The sequence below is a fragment of the Gavia stellata genome, chromosome 8, assembly GCF_030936135.1.
Source record: "Gavia stellata isolate bGavSte3 chromosome 8, bGavSte3.hap2, whole genome shotgun sequence".
Lineage (NCBI taxonomy): Eukaryota > Metazoa > Chordata > Aves > Gaviiformes > Gaviidae > Gavia > Gavia stellata.
Genome location: NC_082601.1, coordinates 8,402,949 through 8,430,090, shown reverse-complemented (window position 1 = coordinate 8,430,090; position 27,142 = coordinate 8,402,949). Strand labels below are relative to the sequence as shown.

Below are 27,142 nucleotides of genomic sequence, written 5' to 3'. Positions count from 1 at the left end.
TGCATAAAAAGCTTTGAAGAATCAGAGATGGGAAATGGTTACATTTTAGCTTGTTCTCTATGGGAAAGTACATAACCAAGGCTGTTCTTACTAACTTCTCCCGTTTGTAGCTCCATGTGACATATGTAATTTCCCCATCGTATGCCCTCTTTTGTGGAGTGAGAGGAAGAAAATGAGAAGTCAGAGAGGAAAAAAATTATACTTCAAGGAATAGTTCTGTTACGTGCAGAGATCAGTGTCTCGCTGCTGGCAGCGTTGCCTTTTCCTTTCCTTTTCATTGTTTTTTGTGCTTTGTATTTAGCAACATACTTTGGCTGAACATTTCATTTCATTTTTTAACCTAGAAGAAACATAAGGGAAGGAAGAAAAGATCCTTCTCACCTTTTCTCTCCCACGTGGTCAGTGCACTCACAAACTTGTCTTGTGGTGTTCTTTTGTCTTCCTCCAAATTTGCAGCAGCACTGTGGGCTTATCTATGGATCAAAACTTACCCTAGTTGCTGTCACCAGGCACCAGAAGCACTGTCCTGCTTTATGCCACATAACAAATTGAAATGAGCCAGACACTTCAGTTCAGCAACATTTCTGAAATTCACCATTTGCTTCTGAAAGAAGTATGGATCAAAAAGCCAAGTAAATCAAAGCAAATGAGTAGCTGTAGGTGCAGTAAACAAGTATACATATATGTATGCTTTTGAAGGCTTATTCTTCAACTTTTATTATGAAAATTAGAATTTCATTTATCATGAAGAAAGAAAGAAAAAAATGTTTTCCGTGAATATTTACTTTTCAGACAGGTCAGTGATCAGCATATCTTTTTGCAGAATTCTGCAGCTGCAAAATGAATTAGTGAGGTCTGACAATACCGATTAACATAATCCTCTACTAGTATTTGATTATCACAAAACCAACACAACCTTTTCTTTCTGTGGTCTCACTTCCTATTTTCTTCTGTACCCCTGCAATTTTCAGCTTCAGCACTGACAGTGCACAAGTACGTCTTATTGGTAGTTCTGGAAATTTCCATTCAAAGGACAGGAAATGCCTGGTTAGGCATTAGTGTGCATTACATGACAGTGAAATTGTCAAATCTTTCAAACCTCAGTATAAAAAAAAAAGGGGAGAAAACTTTATGGATGAAGAACGGCAAGAAATGATGAATGAAATAGATAAAGATGAGGATAGGGAACTGAATAAGCAGGATTTCTGGCAGATCTTGAAGAACCCAAGTCTTTACTCAGAGGTTTTATTCATTCTTTGTGCAAAGATTATATATGTGCAAATAAATATATACATAAATTATATATATTTATATGTATGCGTGTGTGCTGGTGTGTATTTTATGCAGGTATATGTGGTAGGTGCCTAGCAAAGAGGCCATAAATGGACATTCAGGGAAGAGCAAAAGCATGGCAAGGTTACATAATACTTCCTTTGCATATTCTATTTCCAGCTTTTTTCAGCTCAGGGAATTTTCTGAATCTGTTTGTCTATTGATAAACTAACTGTCTGTTGACAGATTTTTGAGATCCCAGTAAAAGCTGTCTTCAAAGCACTTGTCTGATCATGAACCTTTGCAAACCTTCTTGCATCCATAACATTCTCTGTCATGGAGTCCCTCAAATCTCTGACCTGTTGCAGGAGGAGCCATTAACTTTTGGATTTTTCTAAACCTGCCTCCTGCTATCTTTGTTTGGCTTCCTTTGGATCAGGACATTATGAATAGTCAGTCACTATCCATGTTCTTCATGCCAATTATAGTTTTGTAAACCTCTCTCGTATTCTGCCAAGTTGTCTTTTCCAAGCTGAAGAATTGTTAATGAATTCACGATAGATTTCTGTATGTAACGATGGAAACCATTCTGTAGCTTGGGTCCTTCTTAACCCTCTCAGAACCACATCCAGTGTTCTTCGCTTCTCTTTTGAGGAAAGGGACCAGAACCGCAACAGTGTTCAAGGAGGGAGAGAACGGTGTTTTTATAGAATGGTTCAATTATATTCGCTTTGTTTCTCTATTTGTTTCCAAATAATTTCTGTCATTTCCTTGGTGGGTGGACTGAGTGCTACTGAACATTGGACTGATTTTTTTCATTGACCGTAATTATATTTTATCATAATGCAAAGTCTTCATTCTTGAGTGACTCTGGTTAGCTCAGGTCCATTATTCCTATGTGAAGCTAAGACTGGTTTTCAACAGATGAATCACTTTATTTATCTTGAATTTATCGGTCATTCTATTTCTTAGTCATTTGGTCCCTTAGATTACTGTGGGGCCTTTTTCAAAAGCTTTATAACCCAAAGTGTTCAGTATTGTGATGTTTTTCTGCAACATTTTGAAGTTAGTTTCAGTTTTGCTACTCTGAATAGTATGTATTGACTGCACATTTTGTCACTCCTCTATTCGCTTTCGCATGATGACTATTCATTCACAAGGGTGATTCCCTTCTATCCAAAGAGACTTGGTTCCTTTAAGAACTTCTAAAAACTTTTAAAGAGTTTCTACATGCTGATTTGCTTTTTCAGTGAACACTGCCAATTTGGTGAGAGAGGATTTCCTTCTACAGAAAACATTGACTATTGTCACTTTGTCGGGTTTATATGGTCATATAGTTAACACTTTATTTAAGGTTCAGATAATTTGTTCAGTGTAGAATTCGTACTTGCTAGTCATGAATCACTGAATCCTCTCCAGATCCATCTATAAATTCAATACTCTGCATTAAGTACTCCGTGGCTAGCAGTTTGAAAGTTTCATATTTGAGCTCCAAGAGACATCATCTACTCTTTGTGTTTTACCACTGTAAAACTGTTACAGTTAAACACTGTATCTGTTTAACTCTCTTAATATTGTTGAACATTGAATTCTCCAGCATTTGTGTTCTCTTCTAGTTCCCCAGTGGACAGGATTTTCATTATTCAAAGATGCCTTGAAAAGTCTTTGAGAGTGTGACAGCTCTCGAAAGAGAGATTTTCCAGTCTTATGTTTGTGTCACAGTCTCAATTGTCATACATTGCATATACACTGGATTTTGGCTTATCTTGGACTTGACACTTTGGCAAATAAGCACCCAGATGTTAGGACTTCTAGAGTTAATGGTATGCATTTAGGATATACACAAAGATCTATCCCAGTACTTACTTTTCTGAGTTACGTTTGTCAAGCTTTATAAAACCATTGTCTTCTGGCTTTTTCAGTTAAAGACAGGGAGACTGGGTATATGGGCTGTTTTACATACATTTTGCAGTTTGAACTTTCAACCCACAAGCCAGTTTACGGAAGAGCCTGGTTCAGAGTCCTGATTCAGTTGGCCTGTATTTCTGCATGTGTGGTGCTTAGTTGCATTCAGTGCTGAATTTCTGGTCTTCTGTGAGGATACCTCAATGGTCTAAAATTGCAAAATACTGTGAGAACCTCAGACTGACAAACTGATGGTAAAGCAGAGTTGTTAATTACCACTGTCTACCACATCAAGAAAACTAAAAGCAGAGTTTAGCTCTTAATGCATTGTGTTTCTACCACATTTTTGTAGCTTTTATACTTAAATTTTTCACCCACCAAACTTAAAATTTCAGCCCTTCAGACTATGTCTTCTTGTCAACATGGTTCTAGGGAAAGACTTCATCAGACAGTTGTCATTTGATGTCTTTGATGAGAAAGGCCTTATCATGATGCTTTTAAAAGTGGGTGAAATAACTGATGAACAGTAATAACAGTTCTGCAGTCAATGATCAACAAAAAATATTTTCCTGAATGGCATGTTTATTTTAGCTCCTGAAAAATTGTTTCAGAAAGCGTTTGTATGAATGTTACTCACCGTTATTCTTCCATTTTTGATTCTGAGGAGAAATAATTTGCCTTTTTTTTTAATGTGGTTATCTTTCATGCTCTAGATTTGCAGTCTAGATTTCAAGTCTAGATTTGCACTATGGACAGCAGACATGGGTGAATAGTGCAGTCTGATACAAACTCTGCAGAGATTGTTGATTTTGCATTAACAGCCAGCAGCCCATGATCTTTTCTCTTTGAATTCATTTTGGAGGAAGTAAAAATCTGGAGTTTGCTGTCAAATGATTTAAGATAAAAGAATATTTAAGAATACTTATATCTGTACCCAAGCAAGCAAACTCAGGAGGTGGATTAACAGTTGAAGGAACGTTGATATTTTGTTTGCAAATCACACTTCTTGATTTATTCACTTGCAGCCTTTTTATTTATAAATGCCACATTTACACTCTCTCATTTTCCAATTCAGTGTTTTTAATGTTTAGAATTGAATTATGTGCCCTGGTTATTTTTGTGAAGTGGCTTATTACAATATATACTGTTATGATCCAAAATAACACTTTTCTACAAGGAATGTGGAAATTCAGGACTACTTAAATGCAAAAGGAGACAAATGTTAGTGAGATTTCTGTAAGGTATAAGGTGCTAATGGTATTTTTATGGTACTTTATAGATGATTTTGCAAGCAGTAGCTTTTGACTCAAAGTGAATAAGGGAATAAAGGAGTGAATGTTTTGTGTGTTGTGCTTTCTGAGTTTTCAGTTGGGCTTTTTTGGGTTTGTTTCCTTCAGAAAGAAAGACTTTTGGAAAAAATAAGAACAAGTGTTTTACGTACAGGGAACAAAGGGAAGATGCTGCTCTCTGTTCCAGCTGTTCTTTAAAAATTTCATTTGATTAAAAGAAAGAGGGTTGCCCTTTGGGGGATGAAAGATTTTTCCCAGCTTGTGTGTGTTGGTTTTTCATGTTTTTACTGTTGTGATTTGAAAACGAATTCATAAAATTTTTACCTATTGATCCCTTTACTTATGCCTATCTGTCTATAAGATTCCTTTGTGAGGAAAATTCATTTCTATGGACTCTACAGTGCGGTCTACAGTAGTTACCCTATCTTGTGGAAGTGGAAACCCAGCGACACCATTTAGAAGTCCATTATTTTTCTAAATATTATGGATGGAAGAACTGATGCGGTTTGGGATACTAGATGTTTTATCTGTGCTTTTAGACTCTGAGTCAGGAAAGCAGTCAGTCATATGGTTAAGTAATGTTCCCAATTAAGGTTATGGGTAGTTAATTTAGAGTTGTGTTTGCACTTGCAGAGATGCTTAAACATGCTGATTTTATCACTGCTTTTGCATTGTCTTCCTAAATTGTATTGATAGGTTATATATTAATTTTAAATATAATTTGTATGTCTGCTCAGTTAATTTGAATTTGTTAGTAATATTTTATTACATGGTTTTGTAACTTTAAGGGTTTAAGTAAAACCCCTCCCTCTGCCCCCAAAAAACAGTACTGTAAATACAGTATGGAAGCCTGTTCGTTTCATCCTATCTTAGTATGCTCTTTTTTTTTCCTGTATTCCCTGTTTTGTAGTCATCAAGTGCTGGTATTTGTACAGATGACAGCACATGGATATAGTAGGAAGATTCACTTTGTTATTAACAAGATGATTTGGGGAATACTTTGGGCTAAATTCAAGGTCCATTGTATGTATCAGAGTGTTTCCAGCAGAATTCAAGCAATGAACTTCACAGATGCTTCTCAGAATCCCACTAGGTTTTTATTGGCATCACATATAAACAGGAGACATGTGAAAATGTTACATTTCTTTTGGTCCATTTTACATTCATCGTTGAAAATGAGCTAGTAATAAGATGGCAGCAAGGCCAGTTCAAATCAAAGATTTATCTAGTCCAGTATTCTGACTCCAAAAATAGCTAAAACTTGATGTGTAAGGAAAAATGTGAAATCAGGCGTGTTTCACAGCCACCAGAGACAAGTGGTTCATGGACGACTTTGGGCAAAAATTGTGTCTCTCTGTTCAATAATGATTCATGGATTTTTCTTCCATAATGGCTTTTTGAACCTCTATAAAATCTTCTACAGTCCTACAGTCAATAATGCAGTTCCTCAGGAACCATTAGAAAGATTGTAAAGACTAAATAATTTTAATGTCAAATATTTTATTTTAGAGCAGCTAAATGTTCTGTAAGAGGTTTGTAAAATTGTTGCTGAAATAGTTAAAATAAGTAAGTGCAATTTTAGGTAATCCTGGTTTTGTTCTTTCTAGCTGCTTGCTTCTCATATTTTTCTTGAGATAGAATGTATTCATGTCATCAGTTTGTATGATATGGGCCAATAAAATCTGAGGCATGTGCGTTAGTGTTCTTACTGTAGGCAGATCATGTCAGTAGTACCTGTGTTTCATTGCCTTCTCTTCCCATTCAGAACACTAAACCATAACTCACAGGCTCTGTTCGTACTAAAAGCCAGGCAGGCAGAATTAAGGTGTGCCTCTAGCAACAGACCACTGATGCATTCTGGAAACAAGACCAGGTTACTCCACTTATATTTCTCCTGGACATTTGCAAAGAAAAAGTTCTCCAATGGCTTTTCTCTGAACAAAGTATATGAGCTTCTCAACAGTTTCTAATTATGCTACTTCACTTTGAAAGACATGTTCCTCCCATTATTTGTAGACTAATTAAAATTTGAAGTAACAAGAAAAATAAAAACAGAGCAAGCTTTTAGTTTTTTAAATGATTTGTGTTAATTAACAATAACAGCAACAACATCAAACAAGAAAGCACATTCATCTCCATTTGTTGGCTTTTATATAATAGTTAGCCCAGGACATTGCCTGATTAGTGCAACCTTGGCATCGCTACCAGAACAGGACGATTTGATAATGAGGCAGGCAATCTACTTCATCACAAACAGTATCACCAGTAGAGCAAGCTAAAGCTAGAATCCAGTTGTTATGTGACAGTAAATACCCTGCGTATTTGGATGTATACCAACAAATAATTTAGCAGGGAAGTTTTAAGAAGTGATAGTGTTCATTCACCTAGGCCTGACACTTTATTGCTCCTTCAAGATTTGAAAAGACAGGATTTTCACCAGTCTACTTGCCCTTTGAATGAACTTCAGTAAAACTGTTGGCCAGCTTTCACACAGGGCTGTGGAGGAACGGTGGACAGAATTTACATGACAAAAAGAGTGAGTGAAAGTAGAATTCTTAAAAATTCTCTTGCTGCCAAGAAGTACAGAAACTTGTTGCCTGATTTTAGAACTATTACTAAGACTATGTGCAAATATTGAGGGAAAGTCTCTCTGATCTGTGCTGCATACTGGCTGTAAATACAGGCTACAGCTAATTGCTTTTGGAATGCTAGTAGTCTTTAAAACTCAAAAAACATATGGCATTGAACATTAAAGTAATTCTTGTTTGCAAACTAGGATGGTGTACTATTTTTATTTTTTTTTTAATGCAACACTAAAGCCATTATTCTTCTCTGGGTCTTTTCCAAAATGCCTTTAAAACTTTAGATAAGTGGAATATTTGTAGGTATCTCACGGGACTGAGATACTAGGTATTTAGATAAAGATGTGTATTCAGTTGGCAAGACTGCATCTTACTAAGGTGAGATTCACCCTTTTCTTTACAAAGAAGATAAACAATAGCTAATTATTTTCATCTCTGACAAAAACAGAGTGAAAATTTGGTATTTCAAAATGAGTTTCTTAGGATTTTTAGGCCAAGTATTGTTTAGGCATGCTGAGATTATAGCTATCTGATGGTGACCTGTTTTTTTGTCCAATTAGAAATTAATAGGACCTTGGTAATGATTTATTTATACCTATACTATGAATAAAAAAGCTGCAGTTTTCTTCCAATCTAGTAGAAAACAAAATTAATAATGTAATGAAATATCAAATATTATAGAAATCATGTAAGAATGAGTGAAATTCTTCTCGTTCTGGCTTTTGTGGTACAGGAGATAAAAACTACCTCTAATTGAACAGTACTGCTTGAAATGTGTGAAGACTGAAAGTATTTTATTGTTGCTATTACAGGATAAGAAGGCTTATCTGGACATCATCCACACCTATATGGAAGTCCATGGAACTGTTCACGGAACAAGCACTATTTATATTCCTGGCTACGTAAAAAACCATGGTATACTCAGTGGGCGGGATTTGCAGTTTCTACTGAGAGAAACCAAAGTAAGTTTGTCAAGAGGGGGAGTAGTGGCAAAAATAGCTACAGATAGACAGTATCTGAAGTGCATGTATTTCACCTCCTACGATTGAGCTCCTGATTTAAAAGCATTGGAAAAATAAATGACCAAATGTAAAGGAGCTTAAGTTGTCTTCTCTGTGCTAAGAATACCTTTTTCATCACGTCCATGTTTTGTGGATTGACAGCTAATATTAGAAAATTGGGACGACAACCTACAGTCACAGACGCATTTTACAACCAGCTTCAGAAACATAGATAAATACATTTTTAATTTTCTTAAATGTGATATTCAGCTGAAGGAGATTATCAGCTAAGAATATGCTTTGTTTTACATCCCTGATGTGAAAGTTAGGTAATAGCTGAAAGCTGTACAGTAGGCATGCTTGCTCTGCCCTACCAATGACTTTAACCTAGAGCGACCCAACTCTGGGGGAGAAAAGAAGAAATGCAAGCACTTCATTCGCCATTCAGTTCCTTCCTCTGCTTCAGTTGTGCAGAGAGAGCAAGCAAAAGAGCGTGCTTTTTGTGGTGTGCTTTGCCTGTGGCCCCATAGCGAAGGGAACTCAAGATAAGGGACAGTATATACATTGAAAGAAATAAACTTTTGTCCCCATAGTTAGAATGCCTTGTGGGGTTTTCTGTGCCATTCCCATAATCTTTGTGGCACTTTACAACATTAAAACACTTTAGTAGATTACATTTAAATAGGATGTTTAACTTTCAGTTGGTGAAAGAAGTGGTTTTTGTGTTTAAATTTAGCAAAATGTGTGGAACTGCACCACTTACTCCCTGTTGTTGATAGTTTCTTGCTGTGCACTTCTACAGAATAATCTATTAAAAAAAAAGAAAAGAAAAAAGCAAGCACCTCCCAGGCTTCCCACACAACTGCAGAGATCTCCTTTTTGAAATATTTGGGAAAATGATGGTAATTTGACATCTCTGTGTGACAGCTGTTGGCAAATTATGACTTTTTAAAGGCAACCACTGTGTGTATGTGCTTGATGCATACAGATACACATAATGTTGCAGATTAGAAAGTCAACATTTACTTCCATCATAGATAATACTGAGATTACACAGCTTTTGCCCGTGTGGAGTATGAAATCACTGTGTTAATCATAGTACTAACGTGGGAAGAATATTGACATTGTAATAACCCCAAGCACAAACAGTGACTTCTTTCTGGGGGGAAAAAAAAAGTGTTCTATTCACTGGAATAGTAAAATAAGCTAATGGACTTCCTTTAGAATTACTGAAGTCCTTATAATTTACAAAGTACATTCATAATAATAATGTTTGAGTAAGTCTTCCTCTGATTCTTTATCAGCCAACTTACACGTATTACACTAAAAAGCTTGAGTTTCAATATTAAGTAGATAGCTTATCTCGCTATTGGTTATATTTGATGTGCTCTAAGATGCAATGTAAGGACACATTCGATTTAGGACAAATTCAAGTTGATACATACATATTATGCAGCTCAGCACAGTGCAGTTATATGGGTTTTGCGACACAGGAAGTAGCCAGACTGGTTTCACTCAGTTTTTGACTAGTAGTCGCAATATCAGATGGAAGATACTATCTTGTGTTTGTGAAGTGCTCCTGAGACCAGTAAGTTGCTTATTTTTCACAGATGGTATTCTTGTGAAAAACATGGATCTACACCGCACTGTTTTCAGAGTCCTACAAGCATTTTGGATTTTAATGATTTTTCTATACTATTGTTGTGCATTGGTGTTCTTTTGTTGTTCTTTTCTTCCAAATGTTGGGGAAAATCCTTTGAGAATTTGCAGCATTTCTTAGTAGAAGGCACTGAGAAACACATCAATGTGTTTAAGAACCCTGTATCGGGAAGCCAGTGTTTTATCACGTTTTGATTTAGATACAATCTTTCTTAAACTAATTTTTTTTTTTTTAACATCTGCAAACAATATTTTCATATGGCTTTTCTGAACTTTTGTTAGCAGATTTGGAAATGACAAAAGCTGTTTTCCTTGTAAGGAAATTATTTATGATGCAGCCAGGCTTACAAAACTTTGACCTGCTGATAAGCAGTTAAGAGTCCATCTGCTTCTCCTAATACTTACATTTCACTCCCATTTGCCTGACAGTAGTATTTCTGATGTTGCAACAAAATGAAATGAAATCTAGCTTACTGCATCATGAATTTCCGTTATTATTCCTGTTTAATACTTACTTGTTCCAATATATCTAGCTTAACAGAAAAAGTAAACCAGCAGCATCCTGAAATTGAAAGTGGAAACTGAGTTTCACCATGTAATTTGTGTGGACTTTTTCAGTTGGAGGTGGATCGGGGGGTTGGTTTTTGTGTTGGGGTTTTTTGCTAGATGATATTTAGTATCTCATAGGTACACTGGCTGTTCTGCTTTAGCATATGGTTGCCTCTCAGTGTTGATCAACAGACATACTTGCTCTAAGTCATCTTGTTGCCTGTGCATTCAGTTTCAGGTTTTGATATCTCTTAAGAGACAATACTTTAACATAGCTTAGCATAAACCACCACTCACCTGTCTCTTCTGGCCATCTGCTGCATGTATGGATCAATTGTGTTTATATCAAATGGATCATGGCTTGAATTGCTAAAATAAGTGCTGGTTTTCCATCAAAATCAAGCTGACCTGAATGGGAGCTTTGTACCATGAGGAGTCATGTATGCATGCACATGCATCCAGTGATGTTCAAGGACACTTTTTAATCGTAATCACTTTAATCACTAGGCAACGTGACCAGAGCCCCATAATGAATTTAGATACGGGGTTTTGTCACTAGACAATCAGTGTGCTGAAAGTATGTGAATAATCGGAGCTGTAACTCAGGCATGGTAACATCTGTCGGTACAATGCTCACTTGAACCATCTAGGCCTGCTGTTTGCTGTCTCCAAGCAACAAACTTTGTCTTTAAGCTTCCAGAAACTTTCAGATTTTTCTGTTTCTAAACATACGTTTTCAGACCCAAGGGCAAGGATTGTCTTTCATTGCTTGTGATTTCAACATTGTGGTAGCAAGTTTTTGTTAGGTCAGCTTTCTTTTCAGAAAGTCAGAGCTAAATAGTATTTTAACAAATCACACAGTCCAGTGTACTTAGAAGTGTCAGTTTATGATGCACTGCTTCGTTTTGCCCTTAGACAGCAAAATACCAATAGGTGACGGCTCAGTCATGGTTCTTGATGAGAGCTTTGCATTCCCAAAATGTATTTGGTCTCTGCAGTAGTTGGTATAGGACACAGTCGTTCTCAAAAGCATGCAGCTGCCATTTCATTCTGGTGTATATTATAAAGCAACGCGTTTCAGAATAAGTGCATTTTCCAAGCAGGAGGGGGCTGTTTGAGATTCATCATGGCTAGTTCAGCTGTGTAGTGCACGACAAAAACGAGACATGTCAACAGCTCCTAATGAGAAGATGTAAAGCCATTCATCACATCAGAGGAAAATAGGGTAGGCGAGCTGGCAGCCTTCCTGCCAACTTACGTGGCTCCTTGCCAAGTGGGCAGCTGGAGGAGTTGGACCAGACTGTCTTGGAAGAACCAGTACTGAATTCTTGAAAAATATTCCTCCTTTAGAGAAAGTTTCAGATGCAACTTTTTACTTGGAGTCGCTGTGAATTTTTGAGGGAATCTAAATGCTTTTAGTAAGTGGAATTTACAGTTTCTGAATGGTGATTAATAAGTAGGAGCAACACCCTGTTCAGACAGTTTGGGAAAAATCCTATTGCAATGTTGCATAAGCAGAACTAGGAAAACAAACTTCTTTTTTTTCATATTGCCTCTTATGAAATAATATATTTTTTACTTCCACATATTTCACAAAATCAGCTGAAAATACATTTAACTAGTGATTCTATTCTAAAGTTGTTTCAATCACGAAAGGATTGACTTTTCCAGAAAGTATTTTATATTCATGAGAAAAATATAACAAGATAGTTAACAACAGCCTTTGCTACACTTCTTTTTCTGTAGTTCAGAAGAGAATATATAAGTTTGGTAAGGAGGCATACAAAAGTGGTGATAAACCTACCAACCCAACAGAATAAATTAGATAAAGTGCAGTAATGTTAGAAAGGGAAGAGGAGAAGATAAACACTCCTGTTTATGGAACTATAGCATTTATTCTCTGGAATATGACATTTTTCTCTTAAATAGTCAGCTAGACAGAATTACAGTCAGTGAAGTAAAACATTCACTCCTCATTTTATACTCTTGGCTATAATTTAGAAAGACTGTTTGTTCAAGTACTCATTTTAATCATAGTCCGATCTGGTGCTGTAAACTCCACAAATAAATTGCTTAGTGTCAACTGAAAATATGGTTTCCAAAAAATAAAACAAAACCACACTGTTTTTTCATGGGAGTGGTTGTGAAGCACTTTTCATCTCAGAAGAGTTTCCACTTAGCTACTACGCCATGAAAGGACTGCTTACATTATAATCAGAAAAGAATGGTATCTTGGCTGGTCAGATGCTGGGTGGCCAACTCAAAAGCCTGAAATTCCAAACCAGGGGTTCAGTTCACTGCAAAGGCAGAGAAGGTTCCCGAGGAGCCTTTCTTACGAAAACCAAAGTATTCCTGCTTAAGGGTTTCAACACCTGCTTTACTCAAGTTGGGCAAGTGAGATTGCAGATACGAATTCCCTTTTTTGATTCATGCAGACCTACAGCCACAGACACACCTGGGTAGCAGACCTTGCAAACAAGGAAATGTGTTTTAAAAAAACCCACACCGCTATTATCGTGATCATTTTACATCTGTGTTTATTTGCTGTTATCTCCCTTAGATAGACTTTTACACTGTAAACTCCTCCTGGCAATCATCTCGTTATATGGGGTGTTAGCATACAGAACCTACTGTGGCGTGTGCCCACTTAAAGCACTATATGAAAAATAATGGTTCTGGCTTTCAAAAATGTTTGAAAGGTGAGAAGATGAAATGGTTTCAAGCACTAATCAACCAGTAAGGCATAAAGCAATTCTACTCTGCATAGCAATTCTGCTGCAGCTAACAAAGCAAGATCAGGGGTAGCATTTTTGAACCATATGTACCCACAGTTACGTTACCAACTTTGTGAAATGTAGAGTTTTGCATTACAGATCTTCAGCCATAGGGTGAAGGTGCCTTTCCAGGGTGGACTGTATTACTAGACATAGCGTCCGGTCTGAGAGAGCGCCCTAAAAGCCATAGTCAGTACCTTACGTGGTGGAGGCAACAGTGTATATTTACATCACAAAATAGTGTTCTAAGTCTTTACTGTTTTGTGTGAGAGAGCCTCTTCTTCCACACAGCTTTAACTGTACTGAGGATGGATGCTTGCTTCAGTGGTACCTGAAAATTATTGTCTGTTATTTCTACTTTTTTTTTTCCCCTCCTCCTTGTTCAATTAGTGACTTGCAGCATTTGTTATGTACTTTCAGGAATTACCTTGACAGATTGTTTTAGCCTTTCTGGAAGTAACAAGCTGCATGTAATTCAAAGGATTAGCAAATTAGAGCCTCATAAGAGTGAGTTACAGAAGTGACCTGTGTTCTCTAATACTTGCTTTTTGAATCATAATGAATGTGACCTTCTTGAGGCAATTATAATATTCCTCAGTTTTACTCTTTATCCTATACAAAAATACTAGCTCCCTTACCAAGGAACTTTAGTAAAGGGCAATTATCAGGAGCAGGATCTAAATTCAGTTTGGGCATTTCAGCTGATCTGATCAAGATAATGTGACAGAGAGTAACAGAAAATTTTTGGAGGGTTGAGAGAAGGAGCTGGGGGGGCTGTGGGCAGCCAGGAGCCAGGCTGCAACCGCAGGCCAACAGGCAGCACACACACATGCACTGTTCTAGCAATCAGACACATCTTTCTTTCTTCAAAGGTATGGTGCTGCTGAGAGGTAAGGTTGGAAAATGAATGCGAAACAGGTGGTAAGCTATTTATTATAGATTAAGTGTTGACAGCATGCTCTGTGCTGTCAAAACATAAACCCATGTTTCTTTTCCCATGGAGCTTCCTCCTAAATAAACGGACCAGTCAGACGCAGAACTGTTCAGCAGTGCACAGCAGCAGTTTATTAAAAAAGTGAAAAACGAAGCAAACCACCATTCCCTACATAACAGACAAACAGGATCATAGGAGAATTGATACTTCAGATGGTTTTAATTGCTGGTTCTCAGCTGGTTTTCTGCCTGAACTAAGGAGTAGTTTAAATAAATAACATTATGTGTGCAGATTGCATGAAATGGTTTCATGTCCGTAATTCATTATTTTCAACAGATTACCTGTTTTTAAATTAAGATGCTTTTGAGATGAAATTTAGTATTTATTTTTTCTGACTGAATGGTAAGGTGTCTTATACCATATATAAACCACAAATTTAGATACTCTAGCTTTCGTGGAGTTAGTCTTACAGATCCTTTTTTTTATCAGCCACTGGAGAGTTTTCTGTAAGATTTAAACCTTCAAGAAAGCTGAGAAACTTTTCGCAAGTAGGCGACTTTTTTAACCTGAAAATTGAAAACTGAAATAACAGTATTCAGCTCCATGCAGTGAAAATTTTATGTCCTCAACTATGCTGAGAAGTGTTAACTTTCTTTTTAAAATGAGCCAACTCAGAATTTATACTGTTGTTGCCATGGGTCGGAGAAGATTGATGCTGCAATGCCTGTGCATGACAATACTGACTACAGGTTTATGCATCAATGTTAAGATCAGCTCTCCATTAAACCCCCTGAATTAAATATAGGATTCAAATAAAGATGAAGAATCCTATATTTAATTCAGGGGGTTTAATTATTTTGGGCCAGGAAAGGGGTCACGATCCAAGTAAAAGCCAGACAATGCTGAAAAAATACTAAATTTCTTTACATTGGAGAAAAGCACTGCCTTTTCTAGAGCACCTGTAATCTCAGCTGATGTAAGAATAGCTTTGTGATGCATTTTTCCTCCTTTGATTTACCTTGGAGGCATTGAACCCTCTTAATCCTATGCAAGCCCTCGCTGCCTAGGTACAGTGTCTTCAGCTGATGTTTGCTGCCATCTACCGTTTTAATTAGAAGACTTAATCAGTTTGGCAGGAGCGTGCTCATACTGGAAAACCCAGCAGGTTAGCTGATGTGGGGGAGAGGGGGAAAACAGTAGTGTAGCTGTTCTGTGAGGCTGCTGCAGTAAAACCTGGATCTGCAAGGGAGCCCTAGCAGTTTCATTTCAACACCAGTCAAACCACCAAATGACTTTTTTTCCAAAAAAAAAACCTGAAAGGGTCCGTTGTTGCCTCAGCTCCCTGAAGAAACACCTCAGCTCATTACAGAAGGTTATTGTCAAATGTGTTTTACAGGACATTCCGTTACTGCTTGGGTAGGACCGGGTGAGCTGCTGAATTTCTCCCATTTTCTTCTTAACATGACTTTTTTTTAGGCTGGTACATTTGGAATGCATTATTGTTTAAGTTAGCTCTTAGCTTTCAGTTTTTGTAAAGAACAAGAATTAAGATAGTCCTTGTTTTCTATTTTTCAGCTGTTCGTTGGTCTCGGATTTCCATATGAAGGGCCGGCTCCTTTAGAGGCTATTGCCAATGGATGTGCTTTTCTAAATTTAAGATTTAACCCACCAAAAAGTAGCAAAAACACGGAATTTTTCAAAGGCAAACCTACACTCCGAGAGGTAAGCTTTATCAATCCTGGTGATTTCTTTGTTGAAAATTATTGTGAATTTCTTTTTAGTAACACAATATAGGAAAAATTGCATATGTGTTCACAGTTTATTGCAAAGGGTGTGCAACTGTTGTTTTCTTTAGCCATTGACAGGATTATCAGTCCTTATTTTTATAGGATGATCAAAATTTTTCATTAATGTACTGTTAAGCTTTACCTCTAGATTTGCCTATAAGTACATTTTGCTAATTCTTATTGATAGATCATAAACTGAAGTTTCACTTGAAAACCTGATGTTCTACCAGGAACAGATCATGTCATCTGATACATGATGTGTCATTTGAAAGCGGTTTTATTTTGTTGAAGAAACAGACATTACTGTGTACTGTGCAGGAAGTAAATAGGTGTTTAAGTAAATTATAAAAACGGCATTTGTGGGTGGTTGTGTGTGTTTTGGGCTTTTTTTTTTTTTTCTCTGGAAAAGACCTGCTCAAGGCACTGTTGAGCTAAGGTATTAATGGTCACAGCCCACTGTGTTTGTGGTTAAACATTGAAGGCATTTGGAGAACTGACTCTTTAAGAGAACAGGAAAACCAAACCTCAAGCTTTTGAAACAGCCAGTGTGTTTAGACTCTAGTAAGAGAAAAAGGAGGCTAAGTAAACTAGCCTCTCATCCTGCCGCTGACTTTGGAATATTTTTCTTCTTCGGTGTAGGTAAAATTCAGCCTATACCACTTGCAAGCATTTAATGGCATATACATTACGGCATCTACATCAACGGCATGTAGCCGTTTCTAACATTAGCATTTTTCCTGTGACCATGGCTTGTTCATAGGTGTATATACATCTGTATTTTCTCTGCATACTTATCTGAAGGGAAAGCTCTCTGGTAACACTTAGATGATGGTAACTTTGCACAGCCATGTTTCCCAATTCAAGTTACGCTTGGGCTATATAAATTGTGTACTGAGCAGCGCCAGCTAGTTGATAAGCGAAAGACAGTTTCCCATTTTAGACCAGGAACATAAATTCCTTATGATTTTATGATTCAGGACTGTAATTGCCTTTCAGCTTGTTACACATTCAGCTTGTACAGAGCATGAGTTCAAACTTGCCTCTTCTCACAGCTTGCATTGCTGACAAAGGAGATAGTAATAAGGGAAAAAATGTCAGTTTAAACTTTCTTCTTGGGCTTGGTACCTTTCAAAACTTTTCTTCTGTGGGTCGCTCAACTGTTTGTCTCGTTTCCAGTTGTTCTGTGCCCAGACACTGTAACTGGTCAGGCTCAGTAAATAATCTGGACCCACTTAACTCTTTAGTAGGAATTTTAGTGCTTGGAATGCTATGCTAAATCCTGCTGGCATGTGTCAGCACTAAAAGAAATGCTGTGCACCTGACTTGCACAGGAAAATAATCCCTGTTGACTGCTTTAGTACAAAATAATGTAATGAACATTCATCATGGATATTGCTGCATTCACGTGCTCTGCTGACCTATGCTAAGAGTAACCTTTTCTCTAACTGGTTTTCACAACTGCATTTAGATCCGATTGCCAGTAATCTGTGTGCTGGTTCTTTGGGATTAAGGAAGTCCTTAAATCCTTCTCTCAGTTTTTTCAAGTGTTAAAGGAGAACAAGAAAATCTTGTATAGTTCTGCAAACTGATTGTCCATAGACCAGTTTGAAGATAAAGTCTGTGTTTAGTATTTTTGTACAGTAACCATTGCAAGTCTCTATTTCTCTCTTGTTCTAGGTAGCATTTATTGGTGGGGGGAGTTAACTGTTTCCACTCTACCCCCAGGATGGTGTCCTGTAGTGAAGGCTCTGTACAAAAACTGGAAATGACAATTTTCATTTTAGAGCAGCAGTTGTTTTGTCTTGGGACATGATTTCGCTGGGGGAAAGAGCCAGGGGAGAAAAAAGAAAAAATCACCTTCAAGCAGCTTGTTTTGTACCAGTATTTGTACCAATATTTCTTCTCCATTCTGTGCCACCACCGCCATCACCCCTCACGCCCCCACCCCTGGAAAGAAAACATTGTATGCTAAATCTAATTGAAATGTGTACTTGGTGGGTGTGGTTTCTTTCATTTTCTGCTTTTAGGAAGGAAAAAAAAAAGACCTGGAATTAGAAATTAATTCCAAATGTATTTATAAGACTTCTTACAGATTTTAATTATAGACAGAGAGAGTATCTCCTGAATATCTAAAACATTAAGCCTTGGCTAATTAAAGCATTTCAGTATTAGGAAATAATATTTTTTGAGAGTATAGATGTAGAATAACTGGTGCAATAAAATTATGATGCTAGTTACTCTTAATACTTAAAACAGCTACTAGTCTGAGAAGTGTAGTTGTTTGTCTATCAGATCAGATCTGGCTTCAATGTTGCCATTTGTCCGTCTGGTCTGAGATGGTAGAGAAAGAGTGGTCTGAGGCATAATTTCTAAAGCTTTGTGGAATTTAAAACACTGTTTTATGTTCATATGTTTAAAGGTGCCATAGAGGTTTTGTGTTGTTCCTGAAAGCAATAGGAATGTAGCTTCTGCCATCTAAAGTCCAGACATAGGTGCCCTGGGAACTCAATCTTGGTAACCCAAATTTTTAAGTAAATACGGGTTTAGCAGCAGTAGAAATACTATTGAAAAAAGGTTAGAATACATCAGTCTTTGAGAAGGATTGGACTTTTTGGAGGAATTTAAAATATGCCGATGGAAGCACAGTGCAGTGGGCTGCGAGTGAATGTAGGCAGCTGCGGAAGCTGTCTGTGTGCAGAAGCATCCTGAGTTACCGGCCCAGCAGCTGCAGTCTTCCAGCCCGCCCGTGAGCCCCACCACCACGCTGCCCGGCAGCCCAAGGTGGGAGCCTGCACAGAGTGCCCTGGAGCATTGGTCTCGGAGCACAGATTGATGCTAGCTGATCCTGTATAGACTGGCTTCTCTTGTCCACAAGCAAAATGCAATAGGCAAAAAAATTTTTAAGTAGTTTCTTGCATTCACTTGAAGAGAGCAACTACGGTATCTGCCCAGTGCAGGAGAAGGTTCTTTCTAACAGATGCTGTTTCCTACTTCAGGTCTCTTGCACTGACTAGATTTTTCTTTGTATCATGTGTAAAGAGGCAGCTGTATAAAAATTGTCTATGAATAATCTATCCTGTAGGGTTTTTTTTTTTATTTAAAAAGCAATTGTCTTCTGAGGCCAGCGTGAAACACTCCCCTCTCTTCTGCAGCTTTTGCTTCTTCTCAGTGTGTTCATTTGCATGTTATTCTCACTCCTGTGCAACCTGTCACAAAAATTACTTTTACTGCCATCCTGCTAGTTCTGAAAGTAATCTCTAATAATAACTTTTCTTAGTTACCTGCTTGGGTATTTATTGCATTTGTTTTCTGACAAAGTGGTGAGCAAAATACCAGTTAACACTCTTCCTGAGGTCAAATCACTCTTATACTATCAGCAGCGAGAGTCAGAATTCATCTAAGTGATAGAAATGATTCTTTATTAGCTACGACTCACAGAAGCTTGGAAACGTTTGAAATTTGAAGGAGAGGCAGAGCCAGGATGTTGTCTGAAGGTGAGACAGGGCAAGGATGACATCTCTTGAAGCCAGTCACGCGGGTCTAACCAGGACTGGTAGCAATTATGGGTTGTGAAAACACAGGGCTGCTCTGTGAATGAGCTGTGGGGAAGCAGGGTCACGTTGTAAAAGTAATTTCAGTAAGCATCGAGTCTTCTGTGATGTAGGTCATCATGAAGATCAAAGCCACAAATGAGAGGTGCACAAATGTTACTTGTGATCTGCATTAGTATCTGATTTTCAGTTTCCCAACTAAATTCAGTGTAAATTTAAACACGGAAAATCTGAAAGATAACTTGGAAGGAATGACGCTGACTGCTAGATTCTAGCTGAATTCTTGCATTATCCTAGTGCATTTCATCCAAAAAGTCTGATGAAGAGGGGGTGAGGGAAGGATATCTTGACACATTAATTTTTACCAATATAATTTCTTCCTTTCAGTTGACATCTCAGCATCCCTACGCTGAAGTTTACATTGGGAAGCCCCATGTCTGGACTGTAGACATCAGTGATCTTTCTGAAGTTGAGAAGGCTGTGAAATCAATTTTGAATCAAAAGGTGAGAAACGTATCCTCAATTTGTCATCAGCTCTTGAGGATGTATTGTATACTGCGTGTAGAGTGCTTCCTAATGTTAGTCTAATTAAAGCAGAGTGCTGCACTTTGGTAGGATATTGGGAAAAAAAATTGTTGTTACATCTCTGTGGTATCTGGTTATCATGTTTTAGTACTGGATATGTCAGGTTTTTACCTGAAAAAAGTGAGTGTGAGTGAATTTGTGTAGAAATCTGAATTTCCTATGTGAATTATACAGCAGTCTGTATTTCCTGTGCATTCAGTGAGGAAGTTTCCTTGTTGATTCTTGGAGCATTGCGGGCTGTCCAAATATATGCTCAACTCTTTTGACTGATTTTGTAGCCTTGACATAACCACCACTGAAGCGCTTTTGCACTTACAGCATGGAATTGTAATGAGGGCACTTCAAGCGGGGGGGGCGGGAAGCTTGAAGTAATTTTCAAAGGTATCACATTCTTTTTTGTCATAATGTTTTCTTTTTCACTTCAAATCCAGAACTTAAACTTAGTTAAAACAGGAGCTCTGGAATCCCTTAGGGGCTCAGGCTGGCTTTATATCTATTACTTTGCAGTATACCCTGAGTTTCCTTAAAGATAATTACTGAGCAACTTCTATTGCCGTTACAAAGTAGCAAAAATCAGCTTAAACTGCTGATGGTTTTGTGAAATTGTGATTTGTTAATGAGTTTATTTGCATTTATTGTTGCTACTTAAGCTATTATGTAGTATTTGGAATGCAAGTTGCTACCACACAGCGCACCACAAAGTTCATTTAAACAAAAAACCTTCTAACCTTAACGCACTGTGTTTCCACAGATTGACCCTTACTTGCCCTATGAATTTACATGTGAGGGAATGCTTCAGAGAATGAATGCGTTTATTGAAAGACAGGTATGAACTTTTATTGTGGTTGACGCTTTTTGTTTTGTGTTGGAAAGGGAGGACTCTCCATTTTAAAGCTTCTCAGTGTTGTTGCTGTTTAAATAGAAATAGTAGCTGTGCAGTCCTTGGTGTTATATCAAAGCAGAAAGGCAAAGTAATTTTTCAGTGTATGTGTGACTTCTTTAACTGCATACACACAAAAAACCTTTGGATCGTGAAGTATCATGTAAATATAGAGATACATTTGTGGTAGAATTGCACTTAGGCTAAAGCCTCTGGGTGGATTTTTCAAGTATTTAGTTTCAATCGATAAAGCTTTAAATGGTTTGGAAACCAGCTACTTAAAGGGCTTTTGGTCCCCATGCATTTTTGCCAGCGGAGAGCAGCAGAAGGTATTGAGTTGGAGTAATAAACTGCAGAGATTTACTTGGGATCCTGATTTCTAGAAACCATATGTTTGCTTGGACTTCTGCCCAAGGCCGGATCTGTTGCAATGGCCAGCTCTGCCTTTTGTTTCTGGCTGCTGCAGAAGAGAGATAGGAATAACCTGTGTCTCTGTTATGCCAATTAACTTCCAGGATTTCTTTCAAAAGCACTGCACGTGCTCCTGTATCTGTATTTCTGAAAGAGGACAGTATTACAGAAAGTAGTAAAGCTTCAGATCAGAAGTGTAGTTAACATAACATAGCTATTTCCAGTTTCCTGCCAATAAACACTTTAAGCTTTTTGCTGCTGTATTGGTGACATAGCCTGTAAAAGTATCTCTGCTTCTTTTGATTCTTCTACCCGAGTTAGCTGTAATTGAGAGGTTTTGTCAATACAGGAAGAAATGGAGCTCAGTCTATGGGGGAAAAAGAGACAATCTAGAGATAGCATCTGTGGGGCAAAACTGTCTCTCCCCTCTGGACCTCCCCAAAGGGCTAAGCCCTGGCCTCTACTGCGTGCTTCTCGAAAATAAATAGAGCATTGTAGTTTTGTTCATTGCTTTGACTAATTGTCAAAAGCCATTATTGTTTCACAGCCCCCAGGATGCTCAAGCATCATTATTAGCTGCATGTGCTTACCACGGTGCTTGATTAACATGTCAGATGAAGCAAAAATAGAGGTTGAGACCTTATTTTGAAGAGTGGGCTGAAGGTCTTTAGGGTCGGAAGTAAGAGAACTACTGTGAGCTGTGGTTTCATGTTTAGCAGTGCCACTTCCAGCTGGATTAAACGAGCTTTCACGCCAAGCTACTCCTTCCTGCCAGTGCGCTGCCCCTGCCAGCGGCCCAGCGTGGCTGTTAGGTGCCTCTGTGCCATCTGCTGAATCCATCCCTTGAGCCTGGTTGCTTTGTGGCTGCACAAACAGTTGTGTCAGCTCTGCGAAGTGGCAGCGTAGGGTGGGAACCAAAGGGTGGGACTGCTTAAATTGGCACTGCCATCAAAGGAGCAGCCAGGTAACTGCAGCTGAAGCAGCTGCGGGATTCCCTGTTGCAAACTTGGGAGCTGTTGGATGAGGCATGCTGGGCTGATGGAACAGACGTGTTGACTTTGAAAGATGTGGTCAAGCGGAGTACTTGGTAACCCAGCAGAAAATGTTTCTGGCAGGGCTCTACTAGGTTAGCAAACTGACTTGGCTCAGCAGAGGGTCAGCTGAGCACCGGAGCTTGACAAAGGGAGTGGGGTGAGAACATTCAGCCAAGAGCAGGAAAAGCTGGAGGGAGGAGGACACCTCCTTTGACAGCAGGGCTAAGCCTCTCTCACCTTGAAATTGTTGTTATAGGTAAAACAAACATAAACGCAGTCTCTGGTGAAGCTTAACCCTCTGTTTTACATAACATCTTTTCTTTATTTTACCCTTATGCATGTAGGGTTGTGGGGCAAGATAGGCTGGGGTGAACGTACCAAATTTAGGTTGCTTTTAATGGTTGGTAGGGAAACTAGCCCGAGAGCAAACTGAAGCACAGCCCTGTGTGCTGGTACCTGTGAAGGTGATGTACTTCAAGGTGGCATAAGCTGAGGAAGGCTTCCCACCAAGCTATGGACCAGAGACGGGAGGCTGTGCCCAGTTTTGGGGAAAAATTTTCAACTAAGAGATGTTAAGAGCTGAAGCCCCCAGCAAATGATGAAGCCTCACAAGTGATTTGAAAAACTTTGTCTTCTGCCTGCACTAGCTGTGAATCCAATCCAGTATTACAGTATTATATTGTATATGCTGCATTTGTATATCTTACAGTATTTTACAGTATATATTACAGTATATATTACAGTATTGGATTGAATTTTGAACCTATATAGATTTCTTCCTGCATCTAGTATTTTAAATATTGATTTCTAAAAGGACAGAATAAGCAGGGCACTTAAGTCCAAATAGCAAAATGACCTTTTTGAAACAACCTCATTAAAAAGTACCTCCAACCATCTATTTTTAACCTGATTTTTAGATGCTCTTAAAATTATTCTGCCATAAATATGCTCTAAAATTATTTGGTTTTTTTGAATAGAGCATGAGGGAATGGCTTAGAGCTGCATCAGGGGAAGTTCAGAATGGATATTGGGAAAAAGCTCTTCACTGAGAGGGTGGTCAAGCACTGGAATAAGCTCCACAGGGAAGTGGTCATGGCCTCAAGTCTGTCCGTGTTCAAGAAGCGTTTGGACAACGCTCTTAGATACATGGTTTAGCTTTTGGGTTGCCCTGTGTGGAGTCAGGAGTTGGACTCTATGATCTTCGTGGCTCCCTTCCAACTCAGGATATTCTGTGATTCATTACTGTATAATATTAAATATGGTTAGACCTGGGAGTATGAAAATGTCCTCCTTCAGCAGAGGAAATCTAAACAGGAAAAACCCACCAAACTGATACTGAGAACTGATAAATGATTTAGGGTCTTAGCTTCATTACAATTTCCAGCAGTTCAGCCTTTTTAAGTTTTGGGTCACGGTGTGGGACCTGTTCATACAAGTACTAGTTTTGTCACGAGAAAGCAAACCATGATGGACTGGGCCCAGATTTTTTTATCACCTTTTGATGAGAGTTCTCAAATGGAATTGAGAATGAATCATGGAATGTTATATAAAACCAGTGATTAAAATTTTCTCTTTGCTTTTTCACATTTTAAATGTCAAGATGTTAAGAACTTGTCTTTGAATAGTTTTTGCTACCAGGTGTGGTTAGATACCGTTTCTTCTTCTTCCTTCCCTGTTTCCGCTGTGGTGACACTTGACTGCATGCATTATTTATAGCCAACTTTTTTGAGTGTTGGGAGAGCACTTTTACTAGCAGATCAACCAAGAAGAGCAAACAAACTCTTTGAATCCTGGTTGCTTTATAGAAATCTTCAGTCTTTTATGAGTTCAGCTCACTCCATAGTGCTGTGAGTCCCCTGATCCTTTCCAGATGGCTCTCCATGTGGGCCACTTGAGACATTTCTCACCTACAGGGCCACTTGAGACATTTCTCACTAGAACTTCCTCCCGATATTTGTGCTGTTAACGCAAATAGTTCTGCTAGCACCGAGTTAGTGAAACAGGAGTCACTGAGAAAAGGGGGTTGGATGTATGGCAGTAAAGAGACTAGCTAGAGTTGCTTATGATAAATTAAAAAAGGTAAAGGTAGGGAAGACGCTTCTTTGGTAAGAATGATACTACCACATTTCAAGTAGCAATCAAAGGTGATAATTCCCTCACGCTAAAAAAAAAATAAATATTCTTTTCAAATATGATTAAATTACTGTTTTTAATACAACCAGAATGAGCTGCAAAATGAGTGTTTGGGTCATAATAACCACTTATTTTACTAATGGAGAAAATTGCTGTCAAGGGACTGGATGCATCATAATAAAATATGATCTGTCACTGCAGGATTTCTGTCACGGGCAGGTGATGTGGCCCCCATTAAGTGCCCTTCAAGTAAAAATTGCTGAACCTGGAAAATCCTGTAAACAAGTTTGCCAGGAAAGCCAGCTCATCTGTGAGCCTTCCTTCTTCCAGCATCTTAACAAGGACAAAGCTCTGCTTAGGTAAGTACTTAAAAGCACAAACATATTATTTGGTCTCTTTTTGTTGCACTGTCTTTTGCCACACGTGAAGATTAGTGTACGAATTCCGTGAGAAGGGAAGGTGGGGAGAGAAGTACTGTCTGTTTGGCAGCAGCAAGCGGTGAGGTTAGCTGTCAGTCCTTTGTAGCAGTGGATGGTAGAAGTTGCTGCTGTGTTGAGAGTACCATTCCACGTAGCATGTGGTTTTGCAGTGAGGAGTACAGGAAGCCAAAAACTTACACCTCTTCCTTCCCCCCTCCATCTCCTATGTGCATGCACCATACAGTGCCCTTTGTTGGGTTGCTTGCACTGAGCAAAGGCGCTTGTGCTTCAGGGATCGCGGATGCCAGAACTGTAATCGTGTTTGGATGGACCCTTTGCAGCCTTGGCTGAGCAGGTGCCCTATTCCATAGTTTTTGCCATATCCTTCTGAGAGTTAGTGAACTTGCACGACTCTTAACGCTAATCCTGACTGTGCTCAGTCAGCTGGGTCAGAAACGAAATGCATTTTGTTGCAGGAAAGAGAACTCTGTATGCATTGTGTGACTTCTATCAGTTGTTCAGATGATTTTAAATACAGCACTTAGAGTGTTGCTTTTATTTATTGAGCTCCCTCTTTGGTCACGATTAACATCCATATTGAAACATCTCTATTCATTGGCAGTTAGCAATTACTCTTTCTGCAAACCTGTTGTCGTACTGTCCTAGGTAAAGAATTGTAAACCCTTGTACATTAGAGTTATTAGTACCAATTTGTAAAGCTTACTAGCTATGCATTAAGGAAGTTAATGTTGCTTTCAGGTGCTGTCTCTTTGGCAGTATGTCTGTGTTCCTTTCAGAATGAAAACAAAGCACTCAAAGCTGGGCTCCAACAAATGGCTGCTAGGGAATCTGCTTCCTAGGTTTTCTATCCCCGCTTTTTGCTAAATTAAATTGTGGAAGGTTTTTATTTTTGTATTTTGTTTGAAAAGTTGTAATTTCCAGTGGAGTTCAGAAGCAGCTCATGTAAAAACTTTGTCAGGCTTCTTTTCTAGCTGTCTAGACAAAATTATAATTCGGGGGGGGGATATCAAATCTGTTAAATGCTGAAAGCTACCAATGTTTCCAGAATAAGTGAAAAACAAGCCTCTGCTGGAATTGCTACCCTCATGCTTAAGCTTTGTGGTCAGAAAATGGCAACTCGAATTTTTCTTTTTTCAGCTAGCTAGCGCTAGCTGGTTCCTCGGAGCAGTGCGTCCTGCTCTGACCAACTTCTGCTGTAACACAGCAGCATCACCTCATCCTCACGGTTTGGCTGACCCCACCTTCAGCTACGCAGGGCTGCCTGCCACGGCGTGGCTTGCCTGGGGGAGATCCCTGCTGAAATCAATGAGAATATATCCTGATTTCAGATTCATTGGTTTTGTCTTACTAGAAATCCATGGTGTATTTAAATACTACACTTTGGGAAACAGTCAAAAGCATTTTCTTCTTTTTTAACTTCTTTCATTAATCTTTACGAAACCGAGTAAAGCTGAAAAGGCTGTACTGCCCTCTGCAGAGAGAATCTGCGCAGGCGAAAAGAAATGAGAGTCGTGTTCTGGAAATCTGCAATTCTAAATGTACTTGATTTAGGATGCAATACAGCATTTAATTTATTTTTAGTGAGGAAGGATGAAAACTGTACCAAACTCCCGTGAACTCCACTGTGATTTAGATCGTGTGCTTTGCTTTTTAGGCATAATATCGAATGTCTCACCATGGAGTCTGCAAATGATATTCTGGTCCCCTCTTTTGATGGAAGAAGGAAGCACTGTGTTTTCCAAGGTGACCTCTTATTGTTCAGCTGTGCTGGATCCCACCCAACCCACAGAAGAATCTGCCCCTGCAGAGACTATATTAAGGGGCAGGTTGCGCTTTGTAAAGACTGCCTATAGCAGCAGCAGAACTTCTTTTGAGTTGAGGACAAAATGTAAGTAGTTTTGAGAGGAGCTACTTATTACTTCCTGCACTTTTGTCCAGGTTTTTCGCTGCAGGCAGAGCTATCATAGCTGGGCAGAATTATCTACTAAGAGAGGAGGGGTTCATAATAAACAGCTAACTGATCTTTTTTTCCTGTAAGAACATTTGCAGTGTAACTCTTCAGATTCCTTCATCTGTTTGTGAAGAGAAATGAGTTTCATGTTCTACAATGATTTGAAGATGACTGCACAGAATAGTTTGTAGAAAATTCCCAGACCCATCAAACTTCTTTTTTTGTTGTTTGGGTGAAGTGTTTTCTATTTTTTTAATGAGTTAGAACATCCCCCATCATGGTTAGCTAAAGGATCTCAACTTCATTCCAGTAGGAAATTGAAAAAAGTGTGCTTGAGGGAGGGGGGTGCAGGGGAGGGACTAACATTTTATTCTAGGTGCACTGTTTTGGGTACTGCTTTAGCTT

The 27,142-nt window shown here is 38.5% G+C and overlaps 1 protein-coding gene across 1 annotated transcript in view; it reads left to right on the top strand.

The window, feature by feature from the left end:
• The window catches only part of MGAT5 (alpha-1,6-mannosylglycoprotein 6-beta-N-acetylglucosaminyltransferase), a 77,540-nt gene extending 50,712 nt beyond the window's left edge, over positions 1 to 26,828 (top strand). The window contains exons 11-16 of the mRNA XM_009821602.2: positions 7,861 to 8,010; positions 15,541 to 15,687; positions 19,691 to 19,807; positions 20,640 to 20,714; positions 24,548 to 24,705; positions 26,441 to 26,828. Of these exons, the coding sequence (XP_009819904.2) occupies positions 7,861 to 8,010; positions 15,541 to 15,687; positions 19,691 to 19,807; positions 20,640 to 20,714; positions 24,548 to 24,705; positions 26,441 to 26,639 (846 nt within the window). The 3' untranslated portion in view covers positions 26,640 to 26,828. The remainder of the gene's footprint in view (positions 1 to 7,860; positions 8,011 to 15,540; positions 15,688 to 19,690; positions 19,808 to 20,639; positions 20,715 to 24,547; positions 24,706 to 26,440) is intronic.
• Positions 26,829 to 27,142: the final 314 nt, after the last annotated feature.